The sequence below is a fragment of the Tenrec ecaudatus genome, chromosome 6 (genome assembly GCF_050624435.1).
Source record: "Tenrec ecaudatus isolate mTenEca1 chromosome 6, mTenEca1.hap1, whole genome shotgun sequence".
Taxonomy (NCBI): domain Eukaryota; kingdom Metazoa; phylum Chordata; class Mammalia; order Afrosoricida; family Tenrecidae; genus Tenrec; species Tenrec ecaudatus.
In genome coordinates this window covers 89,166,486-89,181,876 of record NC_134535.1, presented here as the reverse complement: position 1 = coordinate 89,181,876, position 15,391 = coordinate 89,166,486, and the positions used below count along the sequence as shown (strand labels likewise).

The following is a 15,391-nucleotide window of genomic DNA, read 5'->3' as shown; positions in this document are numbered from 1 at the left end:
ATCGCCTCCACCCCTAACCCTGGAACAACCGGTAGTGGCCGTTTCCCCGCGCCGCCCCCCTTTCCGCCGGCTTTGTGTGCGTGCGAAAAGTGCGGCACATTGCAGATGAGCCCTAAGCCCGGCGAGCCGAGCCTATTGTTCCCCGCGAGGAGCTGCCGGGGCGGTGAGGAGCCAGGCGCAGTGCCGAGGCCGGCCCTCGGGGGTCGCTGTGTGGCGCTGGCTGCCCGGCTGTGGCGGCGGCGCTGGCGGCGGCAGAGAGGGAGGCCGGCGGGGAGGGAAGCCGGCGGGCGGCGCGCAGCGGCTCGGCCGCCGCCGGTGCCTGCTGCCTGGGGACGCCCCGGCCGCCGCGGCCCAGGCCGCGCGTGAATGTGTGCGAAGGCCCCGCGGAGCCGCGGCCCGAATACACGCTGTCACCCCGCTTTCCACAAACCACCACACAGACCTCCCCCTCCCCACCCCCAGCCCCGCCTGCCCCAGCCCCGCCGCCGCCGCCACCGCCGCCGCCGCCGCCGCCACCGAAACTCCGGGGCCTCCAGCCGCCCCAGCCCCTCACCGTGCGCTCGCCTCGCCCTCGCCCTCGCCCTCGCCCGCCCGCGGCTGCAGCACCATGTTGAATCGCGTCCCTGCGCCGAGCCGCCAGAGCCGGCGGCGCTGAGAGGCGGGCGAGAGCCGGGCCGCGGGGAGGGAGGGAAGGAAGGGGTGGGGGCGGGGGCCGCGCTCGCCCCGCGGCTTCGCGCGGATCCGGCAGTCGCCTGCCCCTCTAGTTTCGCTCCGATTTTTTTAAACTTTTTCAGAAATTCCCTTCCTTCCTTCCCTCCTCTCCCCCTGGCCTCCCGCTCCCTCCCTCCCCTCCACCTCCTCCTCCTCCCCCTCCCTCCCTCCCTCCCTGCGCCGCCGCCGCCGCCGCCGCCGCCGCCACCGCCGGCCCATGACTGAGCCCCGCCGCCGCCGGCCGAGGAATGGGCTCCGGGCTCTGGTAGGAAGCGCAGGGAGCGGGGGGCGCTTCTAAAACGCCGATCCGGGTTTTTAAAAAACCTCCATTGAAAAAAGAATGGCAAACTCGACGGGGAAGGCGCCTCCGGATGAGCGGAGAAAGGGACTCGCGTTCCTGGACGAGCTGCGGCAGTTCCACCACAGCAGAGGGTGAGAGCAGACCCGGGGGGGCAGCGGCGGGGCGAGCCGGGGCGAACGGGGCTCTCCCGCCCGGGCCGGCGCGGGGTCCCGGCTGACAAGTGCGGGGCTTTCTCTCTCCCGCAGGTCGCCTTTTAAAAAAATCCCCGCGGTGGGTGGGAAGGAGCTGGATCTTCACGGGCTCTACACCAGAGTCACTACTTTAGGCGGATTCGCGAAGGTGAGTGGAAGTTTTAATTTGTATTTCCCTCTCGCCGACCTCCTCCCAAAAGTCTCCTTTGACCCCCGGGTGGGCGCCCGGGGCCGGGGGGGGGCCTGCGGGGGCCAAAGGCGTCCTCTTCGCCCCCAGCCCGTGGCACGGAGGCGGACGGCGGCGGGGCTGTTTTTGGCCTGGTGGCTCGCGTGCGCGCGGCGGGCGCGGGGCTCGGGCGGGCGGGCGGCCCGGCGGCGGCTCGCGTCCTGCCCGCTGCCCGGCCGGCCCGGCGGGGTCGGCGCGCCGCGGCGGGGAGTGCGGGCGTGCGGGGCGCCCGCCAGCCCGCCGGAGCCCGCCCCGCTCCGCGCCCGCCCGCCCGCCAGCCCGCGAGCCAGCCCCGCCGCCGCCGCCGCCGCCGCTGCCGCTCTAGCACAGGCGGAGACACAGAGACACACACAGACTCGGAGAGCAGTTTTCGTGCAACTCAAAATTAGCGCGGGCAGGTTTCACATCGATAATCGGCCGCGACACGGGCCCGGCAGCCGGGGGCTCCGCCGCGGCCCCGTCGCCCCCGGTTTCTGCCGCTAACAAAAGAAACCGGGACCTGTCTCCAAATAGCCATCTTAGGCTTCAAGGCTAGGCAGCAGCTGTAGGCCTCAAAAGAGGGCCTATGGAGATGGATAGATCTGGGAGAGGGATCGCGGGCGGCCCCGGCCCCGGGCCCCCGGCCCCGCCGACGTCGCTGTCCGGAACAGTATTGATCCTTTTGAACTTTTTCTTTTCTTCCTTCTTTTTTTTTTAAGTGTAAACGGACCGCGTTGAGATTTAAAAGGGGGCGACAGAGGGACTTAGGATTGGTTATTGTCCGGGCTTCAAAAACAAAACAAACCCACTGATCCCCTCACCACCACTGACCCCAGCTCCCCCCAACCCCCCCCCAAACAAAACAAGTGCTATTAAATACAGGGCTCTGTATTTATAGCAGCTCCTGCCCAGCAACTCCTAGGAACCGACCCGAAATACCCCCATGCCCACGGTTTCTGCAGTCCTCTGTAGAATGGGTATTTATTTCGTCGTTAGGGGAGGGTTTTCTTGGACTGTGCACTTTCAGACAAGTGTGCCTGTGCTTTTTTTTTTTTAACAGGTTTCTGAGAAGAATCAGTGGGGAGAGATTGTTGAAGAGTTCAACTTTCCCAGAAGTTGTTCTAACGCTGCCTTTGCTTTAAAACAGTATTACTTGCGGTGAGTAGTATAGTGACTCTTCCACATTCTTTGGAAATAAGGGACTTAATGAGATTTTGGGAGAGCCTGGTGTTTGGCACAAACCAACCAAACCAAAACAAAAGCAAAAAGACCTTGCACACAATACAGGTGAACTCAGTTCATTTCCATCTCAGAAACAGGTATCAATAAAGTGGGATTGGAGAAAAGGTGGACGTTTACCCCACCTATTTTTAGATTGTTTACATTGTTCACGCAAAATGTTTACAAGTGACACCCGGCCCCATCTTGGTAAACATTCTTTTGTGACATTGTTATTGGCTGGTTGATATATCCATAGTGGGGTAGGAAAGTGATGCTTTGTAAGAGAGTTCAAGATAGTTAATGAAACTTTGTATCCCTTGGGGAATTTTTGCGCCCTTTGTTTTGGAAGCTCCTTTACCTTTTGATGACTTTGAGAATTAAAAAAAAAGGGGGAAATCTTTTCTAGTATACTATGTTGCTGAGAAGTTTTTATATTAGTTCTACATAACATGAGTGCCTTAGGTGATGGAAAGTGATGTTCAAACCATTTTTCATCGGAAAATATTTTATCCTTAGGAAAATTGGGGATACGTGAAAACAGGTTACTTGAAATGTGCTTTAGATTTCCCTTTGCTCCTTTTTTTGACTGCTTATTTGACTAAATAAATTTCTCAATTGGTATGTGGTATTTTTTAGATACTTTCTTTTGTGATTTTGTATGTTGGCTCCACCCCCACCCAACCTCCAACATTGTCATTTATTATAAGGACTCCATTTATATTTAATGTTTATCTACTCATGTAGAGCCCTTACTCTGTGATGGTCATTTAAAACTAAAATAACATTCTTTGGGCTTGTTTGCTTTGTAAGACTGCTGTTATTGCATGGCCTTCTCTTATAATGTGGCTTCTACATAATTTGAATTTTGCATTTATTGTTGCTCAAAATGCATAGTTATTCTGTGTTGTGTTCAGCATTCTGAAATAGGAAATGCAGTAACCCCACAGGTGCACTTTCTATTGGCTCGCTTAGATTGGCTTCAGACTTGAAGCTGAAGAGTTCACAAAACTTTGTGGAGTAGTTACTGAGTTAGAGGTCCAGAAATTTTAAGCATGGTTTATTGCTATCTATTTATTCTGTGATGGCATGTGTGTCTGGGTTTGTTTTTAAATAGAGGGCTGACTGTAAACCAAAACAAAATGAATCTCCAAAGCCCTTGAGTTAGCAGCCATGTGGGGGAGAGGTACAAATGAATAGGTTTGTGTGTCTATGGTGGCATCCACTGTGCGCGTCCATTGTACAGTTAGTTACACTCTTGAGAGGAGTGCTGCCAAAGAAATGGCACCATCCCCCTCCTCCCCCGATGGACGTTTGAACCATTTTGTTGCTGATACTAGATTGATTAATTGATTAAACTTTGCTATCTAAAAGGGTTTTATAGATGGTATATATGGTTAATAAGATAGATATTTTTTTCTGGAAGAATTTACATTCATGCAGACCAAAGGTCTTCAAATGATCCACTTAGTGTCTAGATTTTCAGTTTTTTACACTAGTAAATCATGAATATTGTTTGGCACATACAGGTTTTATCTTGAGACATTAGCATGCGTTGATTGTAGTAATAGTTACTCTGTTGGCTGTATAATGTTAAAGCTGTTTGCAACTATTTGCATTATCCTCAGATCAGTTTGGGCATTAGGCTCTTATTGGAAGCTGTTCTTTGAACTATGTCCTTAGCCAAACTTGTTTTTCCCCATATGTCACTCTCCAGGTTTGTTTTTGTACAGTTGTAGCTAGGTTACTAGGAAAAAAAGTTGAAGCATTTGTTTTGGAAAATAAAACCATGTGAAGATTTGCATGGCTTGTAAGGAAATACAAAGGAATATACTGGTCGAAAATTGGGTACTACCAGTCTTGAGAGAAGTTTTCCCTAGTGGTGTCATGTTGCAAAGAGAGCATGTGTTGTGCTGGGTTTTACACCTCCTGCTGAAAAATCTTAACTTGCACACAGGATGCCAACCTCAACCAGCAATTGTGTTGCTTAACCAGAATGTCTCTTCTTTGTAAGAAATAATCATCAAGTGACTTTGTAAGTTACCTCTTTGCCTCATCCAGTTTAGTATCATAGGTTCTGATGATCACGTAAGGCAGTATTTGTAAGTCACAGATGGAATCCTTTATGTTTTAAATGTTAGTCGCTTTTTCGTTTGACCTATTGTAAAACTGTGATTATGGTTGTGAATATATGTTAGTTCTCATTGATCCTACAAGTCTAATATTTGCTAACATCCTCCTGTAATTTTACTATAATTGGATGAATGGCTCTTCACTTAGCATTTAATAATACTTCTTCATAAAATGCTGGCCATGTATATGTTCAAACATTTTATGTTTGTTTTGGTATAAACACAGGCTGGGTCATTAAATGTAGAGTGTTCAGTGGTCTGCCAAAAGTTAGCTGATTGTGTGAAAACATGAGTTTACTCATTGTTTACAGGCATTTTTAAAAGTCTAATATTAATCCATATGATTATTTAACATTGGAATTTAATTTCAAACGGTAAGTGCCAGCTGATATGTACTCTATTTAAAAATGGAATATTAGTTATCTCTGATGTCTATATCATATTTTCATTTAGTTTCTTTCTTGGCTTATATATACATATAGATCAATGTTCTACAAATGTTTATTAATAGAATATTCCTCTAAGTTTAAAAGGATAAGTTGTAATTTACCACAATTTGTAGATGGAGAAATTATTGTGCAAACAATAATGAAAGCTTTACGGGCATTCTTTAATTAAACCAGGAAAAAAAAATGCCTCCCTGACATGTCAACTTGTTAGTTTTTATTTGAGCCCAAGCATACCCTGTGCCCAGTGTGTTCCATGTTTACACAGTGAGTGTTTTTTGTTTTGTTTTATTGTTTTACTATTTTAAGGCTAAAGTAGGAGAGCAATTTATTAATACTTCAGTTAATTTGAAGATTTGGTATGACGGTTTAGGGAAATGGAGGTGAAATGAACATCTAACATTTTATTTCATAATGCAACTTATTACTTGTATTTGGGCACTGTGGTATTTTTTGCTTTTTGTCTTTTGTTTTTAATGTACTGACCTTTAGGCTGAGGGCAATGATGACTAGTGGTAAAATTCTTAGCTTCCCTGTGGTAGGCCAATCAATGTACCTCAAGTGCAGTCAGCTGCTGCTCATCTGTCAGAGCAGGTTTGTGAGTTGCTGTGATGCTGAAGTGGAGCTTCTAGCATAAGTCTAGAAAGAAAGGTCTGGCAAAATTTAGCTAATGAAAACCGTTGTCACAGTGATCTTATCCTGTTCCACATGGAGTTGGCGTGAGAGTATGTGCGTCGGGGGTGAGGGCTTGTACTACACGTCAGTAACCTTTAGGATAGAAATCTTATAGTAGCATTGCCACCCACTGTTGTAAATTTTCAACTGCATTGTAAATTTATTTATTTTTTCTTGGTGGATGAAAAAACAACATAGAAACTTAGCAGTTGTCTTGGCGTTGATTCCCACTCACACTGCTCTGTGTGTTTCAGAGTAGGACTGCTCATGAGCTGGGATCTTTTAGAATGGGTTGCCAGGTGTTTTGTCCTTGCTGCATCTGGTTGGGTGGATTTGAACTGTCCTTTAATATGTAACCAGTAGAGGGAATTTATATGAATCATTTATATGGAATGAATATACTGATACTTTAAAAATAACTTATTGATATGTTATTTTAAAAGTAAGCCTTTTTGATTTACTTGAAACTAATGTTCAGAAATTGTAAGGAGACGGTGCAGTGTAGCAACGATGAAATATACAATTTTCCTCTAGTTCTTGAATGTTTCCTCCTCCCCACTATCATGATCCCAACTCTACCTTATGCATCCGGCTGGACCGGAGGATGTACACTGGCACAGAAAGGAACTGGAAATAAAATGGACTCCAGGAGAGATGAACCCCTCAGGACCAGTGGTGAGAGTGGTGATATCTGGAGGGTGGAGGGAAGGTGAGGGAGAAATAGGGAACAGATTACAAGGACTACATATAACCTCCTCCCTGGGGGACGGACAGCGGAGAAGTGGGTGAGGGAGACGTAGGACAGTGTAAGATATATGACAAAATAATAATAATTTACAAATTATCAAGGGTTCAGGGAGGAGGGGGGAGCAGGGAGAGAGGGGGAAAATGAGCTGATAGCAAGGGCTCAAGTAGAAAGCAGGTGTTTTGAGAATGATGTTGGCAACATATGTACGAATGTGCTGGACACAATTGATGTGTGTACGGTTTGTGATAAGAGTTGTATGAGCCCCTAATAAAATTATTTTAAAAAAACAAAACAACAAATAAATAAGTTAAGACATTGAATTGTGAATCATTAAATAGCACTGATAAATTGTACTCCTTGTTCAAGAAGGGGAAATAAAGTGTGGAGACTAGAAGCAAATATATCTGAGTAAACTCTTCATATCTGTTTTGTATGCATAATCTTATAAATTGTAGCCTTTCCTTTGGAGCAAAACCTGATTTTGATGTCTTCTGATATTCTGTTACATTTTAAAGGGAATGCAGAGTTTGTTGACTGGAGGAATAGAAAGTGGGGAAAACAGAAAGACTCATTAAAGCTTAGCTAGGATAGTGTTGTGTGCTAGTAACCATGTGTTGGTACTGATACTAAACTGCTTAAATTTGTCTCCAAATAGAATTAACTTAGTATAGAAATAACTTTAACTTTTCCCAAGATAGATAATTATATATATCACTAAGGATACAAACTAAAGACTGCTTCTAACTCACGAATATGTTTAAATGTCTTTTTACATTAAATTTTTTTCTCTGTTGTATATTTAACATTTTCATAGCTGATAGTGATATTAGCTCTTTGATAGAAAAATATATCATATGATGAATCTTTTATATTCCTAGGTGAAATGTGAAAATTTGGGAAAGAAAGGGAAAAACCGAATTTTTTATTTGTTGTCATTGTGAAACAGGAAAATTACTTAGCTTTAACTTGTTTTATGATGACTACTTGCTGGACATTTTGCAGAGTGGTATCTATAGGCCTTCCTAGGATTTAATGGTATATACTGAGGTTTGTCTGATTGAGAACTACAGACCATGTGGGACAGGGGTGAATGGAGAAGAAAGGTTTGATTTTCTTTGTGTCTTTGATTGGCCAGCACTCATCCTCACTATCAATACTCAGAATCCAAGGAGAGTCCCAGTGCAGGCCTAATGAAATGCTCATTTCCCCAAAATGTCAGTATGTGCCCTTGAGAAAAAGCCAAATGATTTTGAATGGTAAAACTAAACGTAGGGTACCTGATTGCAAGACTTCTTCGGAGATGATTGTGCACGGTGAATCTCTAGAGTAGTGGTTCTCCACCTTCCTAATGCCGCGACCCTTTAATACAGTTCCTGATGTTGTGGTGACTACCCCCCAACCATAAAGTTATTTTCGTTGCTGCTTCAGCACTGTCATTTTGCTACTGTTATGGATCAGGCGACCCCTGTTAAGGGTAATTCAACCCCCAAAGGGGTCGCGACCCACCGGTTGAGGTAAACCGCTAGTCTAAGTCCATGTTAACCTGTTCTACGGAAACAATTTTGTGGTGGCGTCATGGGGGGATCCGATGTTGTTGCTATTTTGGCTGTTCCATCTTGTTAGTTTCTTAATAGTTCTCTTTTCTTTTTCCCCACCTTGCTATTGATTTGTTGAAGTAAAAGGTCATTTATCTACCAAAGTGTCCTAAGTTCTGTATTTGATTGATGGCGTTCTTAGAATGGACTTGAGGGACAACTACAACACTGTCCATTACCTTGTTATATCCTCTGTGCTTCCTGAAAATTGATAGATGTAAGTGTTGGTAACATTTGGGTTCAATTTTTTTAAAGCATAGCTAATAGGCAACATTGTACTGTTTCTCATGAGGCATATAATGTCTATTTGCCCCTTTGAATGATGCTAAGGCTGATCAATGTTTGGGGTATTAAATAGGAGAGGCCTTGAAAAAGTTCATGGCGAAAGGGAATTAAAAGAGGATGGAATTTTTCCATGACCTTTTTGAAGCCCTCTCATAGTACGAAGCTTAGTTTAAAGAAGAGTACCCAGGTGATTCTTAAAGTACGCTAAAGTTGGAGAACAGCTGACCTAAGTACTGTAATGAAACCAATTTAGTTGCTGATAATAACTGGCTTAACTTGGTATCACTGGACTGGCATGGACTACACACAGAACAAAACCTCTAGGAGACATCTGGTCTAGGGGCACCTGCTCAAACTGCACCTGTCACTTCTTAGTAGAGACTTTGTCTATGGGCTCTAGAGAAAATTCAGTTAAGGAAGAACAAGTGGTAAATTCTAACTCATTCTGTGTTTATATGATTTGGATTTTTAAAAGTTGAAGTAAGTTTTTCTTCAGTCATCCCTAATTAGAGACTTTAAAATATATATACATTTTATTTTCTATGTTGGATTTTATGATAATCTCCCCCAGCAAACTGATTAAAATATTGGATCTTTATGCTCTCTTTGAGGTCTTGTCTATCCCATTGGTACTTAAGAGAGTTCCATGCATTTTTAAAAAATTACAATAGCTTCTTTTGCTCAATGCACTTTTCCTTCAATTTCCAGAGATTATCACATGTGAGGTTTTGTTTTTTCTATTTCAAATTTTAGAACTAATAGCTGTTATCTTAATTTAGAAAAAATAAATGACAGGGAAAAGCAGTTTGTACTACTCAGACTTTTTTTCTTCTTAAGGACATGAGCTATTTCTAAAAGATAGGCTGAATATACTTACCTGGCAGGGGAGACGCCATAAGGAAGGGGGTTTTCCAGGGCGAGGCTCAGCCATTGCACTGTGGGTGTGCTGACCCCTGCGATTTCCCCAAATGCAGGGGAAACTCGACTGCATAATTTGTGGTAGTGGGGTGGGGGTGGGGGGGGAGAAAGAAAGCCTGTACGTTATATCTAGTTCCCAGTCTTAAATGTCAACCATAATTGCCACTCAGGAAAGAAATTCTACATATTTTTAAACCATATGGTCCCACCTCTACCTCTCCATTTCCTTCCTTTGGGATAACGCATTGTTTTACACAGAACTTTAATTATCTATAGTTGCTAAATGACTTCAGAGATAATCCATGTTCCAGGTATACTTACCTTTTGTTTCTGTTGGTGAGATTTTTCATTACTATACAATGTGGCCAAAATATGTTACTTTTTATAAAGCAGAATTAGAATAATATAATCAGAATGATATATTATGCTATAATAATAGTATAGTCAGCAATTGTTTGGATACACATCATATAGCCAAATATAGCAAGTTTATCATCTGGCCTTATCTTCTGAGTCCTTACTACTGTACTTGGTACATTAATGTCCAATTGCTCTGTGTATAAAGATTATTTTATTACATCAAACATAGGTCTATTTTATGTATTGTTATTTTAAAATCATTTTATTGGGAGCTCGTACAGCTCTTATCACAATCCATACATATACATCCATTGTGTCAAGCACATTTGTACACATTTTGCTGTCATCATCACCTCCCCTTCCACTTGAGCCCCTGGTATTAGCTCATTTTCTCCCCTCCCCCACCTTTCCTTCCTCATGATCCCTTGATCTATATATATATATATATATATATATATATATATATATATTTTTTTTTCATATCTTACACTGGCCAGTGTTTCCCTTCACTCACTTTTCTGTTGTCCGTCCTGGGAGAGGGTTATATGTAGATCATTGTGATCAATCAGTTCCCTCTTTTCTTCCCCCACCTTTCCCTTCCCCTTTCCCTTCCCCTCCTGGTCTTAGATTTCCTGTGGCCAAACATATTTCATGATGAAATGTTCCAGGGTACATTTCATTTTATTTCTGCCCCTCTCATAACCCAGTGATTAATTTTAAATAAATAAAATGTCAATATAAGCACAAAGGAGAACATTCTTCTGTTAAATTGGAGCAAAGAGAAAACTGGAAGTTAGAGCCCTATGCAGAAAATACCCAACTGGTAGTTCTTTAGAAATGGGCAGACTTTTGATAATTGGTAATGCTCAGGTCCATTACACTTTCCATTAATGGTTTGTAGATAAGTGAATTTTCAATCTGCTTGAGCATTGGCTAGACCACTGAGTACTTCATAAATAGTAGTTAGGACTTTAGCAGACTGTACTTCCAAGCAGTTGGTCTTTCAAGAGTGGGAAAGGGCTGGTTTAATATAATCTTGGTGAGTTAGCATCATTAAAAAGTTAAACTTCTGAATTTCTGTGTAGTTTTTTTTTTCCCAGGAAGCCCAACATTGCCAATATATTCCTTCAATGCAAGAGTAAAAAATCTAGGTGTTTTGAGAAAGCCTAGTTTAGAGAGAACTTACCATGTTTTCTTTACTGACATCTTTAAAAAACTGTTACCTTTTTTATTGCTATCTGCCAATCTATGAATTCTTATATATACTTCATCTATAAGTTAATATTTAATATTTTGTCACTTTTATAGATTTCCTTATATGTGTGTTGGCATGTGTACAGCATGTATAGATGTATGTACACACACTTATTACTATTGTTGAAACATTAAGAAGTTACAGATACCATATCCCTTTACTCCTAAATATAGTTATATATCACCTCAGAATCGGACAGTCTCTTATATGACCATAGTACAACTATCAAATTTTACAAAGCTTAATACGAATACAATTGTATTATCTAGTATGCATTCTTTAAATTTTGACAGTGTCTCAAAGATGTCTTATGGCAATCTTAGACCCTCCTGCCACCCTCGACCCAATAGAATCATGTATCTTGTATGTATTTGTCATATTTCTGGTTCTGAGCTTTCCTGTTTCGTTCATGACATGATATTATATAGAACAGTCTAGGCTAGATGTACTGTAGAGTTTGAATATATCTAAGGTTTTCTCAGGATTAGATTTAGGGTAGGCATTTTTGGTGCATGATGTCAGTTGGTCCCATTATCGCTAATGTTAACATTTATTCAGATGGTATCTTCCATATTTCTCCCTATAAAATTTCTTAGTATTTTTCTATTATAATTAATAAGTAACATGTAAGGATATATTTCAAGACTGTGTAGATACCTTGTTCATCCTCAAATTTTTATCCAATAGTTTTACTGTTTATTAATGATTGTTGCCTGAATTATTTATTACTATGATGGGTATAAGATGATTATTTTTAAATTATCATTCCTTTCCCTTTCTATGGGAATGGAATTTTATTCTTGTTTATTAGATTTTTATTTTATACACATAATTGTTATGCACATTGTTGCTGAAATTGTCTGGTTCCCCCTCCCCGCATGTGTGTGCTTCTGTTTCTTAAAGAAAGTGCATTGTTTTCTTTGATTTTTTTTTCAGTTAACAATGTATTTTGAAAATCAGTTCACAGAGATGTTTCCCATCTTTGTTTGCAGCTGTATAGTATTCTATCATTGCATTATGTAACCTAGTTTATTCATCTAGTCCCCTATGAAATGGCACGTAGAGTATTCCCAGTGATTCAAATCATTTAACAACTGATTCGCTGCCCTAATGATGATTTTAAGTATAAAAAAGCCTTTAATAAGCCCAATCAGTAGAAGATATACACAAAATTAGATTGTTATTAAAAAGCTTTTTAAAATATTAGTAAAATTACTAAATAAAACCCTACAAAGTAATAAAGCTGTTATTTAAGGTATATCTTTATCGCTATTTGATACACATCCTCCCTTGTAATGTTCTTTGCTTTTATCAGATTATCATCGGCTATGTGATTGATCCTTAATCATCTTTTCACTGTAGGATCCCATTCCTTAGGCCAAGTAGACAATAGTCATTGTGTTTGATAGATTAGAAACAGGCCATTTCTCTTCTCTGCACATATGTACATCTTTGAAAAACCCCATTCCACTTCTGCTGAACTTACAGCAATTGTTCTGACATTTTTAGGTTTTTGAACACTTTCAGGAATTGCATAATTCACTCATATTTTGTGGGAATTTGGTTGTAACACAAAGCTGAAATGAGTGACATCCTGTTACCCTCTGGCTGACACTTTTTCTCTTTTAAGTTACGTTTGTTTACTGAGGTAACAAATGCCAGGGAATAAAAATGTATTTCATCCAAAGTATAACAAGTTTAAGCATAGTTCCACCTAATTTTTTGTACGTATGGGTAAGAGTGAGCGTTACTACGGACACTTAGAATATGCTGTTGCATAGATTAATGTTAAAAAAGAGTAAGGAGTGGAAATTAGGCTTAGAGAGAACTTTGATTACAAGTGCCATTTTAACAACCAGCTCACTGAACTCAACAGTCAATTGGCTATTGGTTCTGTGTGAACTGGCTGAATCCCACCACTGGGACAACTGTACATAATGTTATAATCATTAATTTTATACAATCCTAATTAACCTTATACAAACTTATCTCAAATTGTTGAAGATAACCCCTTCAGAGTAAATTACTAAGGTGATGTATAAATGTTGGTTTTTAAAAATGTAGTTGCACTGGAGACACACTGCGGGAATCGCACCCGATCTGACCCCACCACACTGAGGCGAAACACTAAGGGTGTGCAACAGAAGAGCAAGGGGAACAGAGCAATGAAGTCCCTAGGGAATGCCAAAAGTAGACTGAGGGGTCAGGGTGTGGAACCCCGTCAGACATGACCAGAAAATACTCCTGCAGGTCAACAAACAGACTTTGAACCATTTACAGGCTTTTCTCTTTTTTTGTCAGTTTTTTTGCTTGTTTTGTTTTCTTTTGTTGCTTTGTTTTGCTCTGTCTTGTTCTTGTGCTTATTATTTCTACAGGTCTATCTAGATAGGCAGAATAAGCAATATGGAGGAGAAAACAATGGGACCAATGGTGGGGGGGAACGTAGGAGAGGGGGAGGTGGGGGAAAGGAAGTGGGTGTTAACACGAGGGACAAGGGAACAACAAATTATCCAAAATTGATGGCAAGAAGGGTGTAGGAGGCCTAGTAGGGCTTCCTCAAGGGCAGTGTAACAGGAATTACTGAAACCCAAATGAAGGCTGAACATGATAGTGGGGCAAGAGGAAAGTAAAAGGAAATAGAGGAAGGAACTAGGAGGCAAAGGACATTTATAGAGGTTTAAATATAGGCATGTACATCTGTAAATATATTTATATATGAGGATGGGGAAATAGATCTATGTGCATATATTTATTTATAGGTTTAGTATTAAGGCAGCTGATGGACATTGGGTCTCTACTCAAGCACTCCGTCAATGCAAGAGCACTTTGTTCTCTTCACCTGGCATTCCAAGATGCTCACCTTCCCAACACGATCACTGAAGACAAAGTGTGTGCATATTCAAATGTAGTGACGAAAGCTGATGGTGCCCGGCTATCAAAAGAGATAGTGTGTGGGGTCTTAAAGGCTTGAAGGTAAACAAGCCGCCATCTAGCTCAGAAGCAACAAAGCCCACATGGAACAAGCACACCAGCCTGTGCGATCACGAGGTGTCAAAGGGATCAGGTATAAATCAGGGATAAGGCATCATCAGAAAAAAAAATCTTACCATAGTGAATGAAGGGGGAAGTGCAGAGTGGAGACCCAAAGCCCATTTGTCAGCCGCTGGAGATCCCCTCGCAGAGGGGTCTAGGGGAGGAGATGAGTCAGTCAGGATGTGATGTAACACGGATGAAGAATACAGCTTTCCTCCAGTTCCTAAGTGCTTCCTCTCCCCCCCCCCCCCCAACTACCATGATCCGAATTCTACCTTGCAAGTCTGGATAGAGCAGAGGATGTACACTGGTGCAGATAAGAGCTGGAGGAGGCACAGGGAATCCAGGGCGGATAATACCTTCAGGACCAGGGGTGTGAGGGGCGATACTGGGAGGGTAGAGGGTGAGTGGGTTGGAAAGATGGAACTGATTACAAGGATCTACATGTGACCTCCTCCCTGGGGGATGGACAACAGAAAAGGGGGTGAAGGGAGATACCGGACAGGGCAAGATATGACAAAATAATGATTTATAAATTATCAAGGGCTCCTGAGGGAGTGGGGAGCGGGGTGGGCGGCGGGAAAAAAAAGAGGACTTGATGCAAAGGGCTTAAGTGGAGAGCAAATGCTTTGAAAATGATGAGGGCCAAGAATGTACGATGTGCTGTACACAATTGATGTATGTGTATGGATTGTGATAAGAGTTGTATGAATCCCTAATAAAATGTTTAAAAAAATAAAAGACATTTTCTTTTATTGTAGTTTGAGTGAAAGTTTACAGAGCAAATGGATATTCTATTCAACAGTGTATATGCCTTTTGATTTGTGACATTGGTTACAATTCCCATAATGTAATAGTATCTTCCCACTTCCTCTTTGAGGTCCTCATTTCATTTGTCCTTTCCAGCTCCTTTCTGCCTTCCCGATTGTTACCGCTGTGGAGGTCTCCTTTGGTTGATTGATCCTGAGGAATGAATTGTTCAAGGGTAGACCTGTCTTGTTTGTCTTAAAGTTGATGTCCTGGAGTAGGTTCACTTGAAGGCTGTCCATAGCCTTGGGGGTTCAAAGAGTCTATGAAGCAAACAAACAAACCAGTCGTGTGGTTCATTAGTTATTTGCCCTATATCCTGGATTATTTTTTTCACTCTTAATAGCTCCAGGTGAGGAGAGACTAATTGCCATTTTAGATGGCCACTTATAAGATTTAAGACCATAGTTGCTACTCACCAAAGTATAGGATAGTAGAGCATTGTTTTTTTGTGTGTTCCAGTGGACCTACCTGTCCTATGCACCTGTGGTCTTGAACTTCCATGCCCATT

The 15,391-nt window shown here is 42.3% G+C and overlaps 1 protein-coding gene and 1 non-coding gene across 2 annotated transcripts in view; both read left to right on the top strand.

The window, feature by feature from the left end:
• The first annotated feature begins 488 nt into the window (after window positions 1-488).
• Window positions 489-15,391, top strand: part of ARID2 (AT-rich interaction domain 2) — a 184,035-nt gene continuing 169,132 nt past the window's right edge. Inside the window, exons 1-3 of the mRNA XM_075551842.1 lie at window positions 489-1,143; window positions 1,258-1,351; window positions 2,469-2,566. Of these exons, the coding sequence (XP_075407957.1) occupies window positions 1,052-1,143; window positions 1,258-1,351; window positions 2,469-2,566 (284 nt within the window). The 5' untranslated portion in view covers window positions 489-1,051. The remainder of the gene's footprint in view (window positions 1,144-1,257; window positions 1,352-2,468; window positions 2,567-15,391) is intronic.
• On the top strand, window positions 9,377-9,544 carry LOC142451936 (U1 spliceosomal RNA). The gene has a single exon (XR_012785038.1). It is a non-coding gene; the product is annotated as a U1 spliceosomal RNA (small nuclear RNA).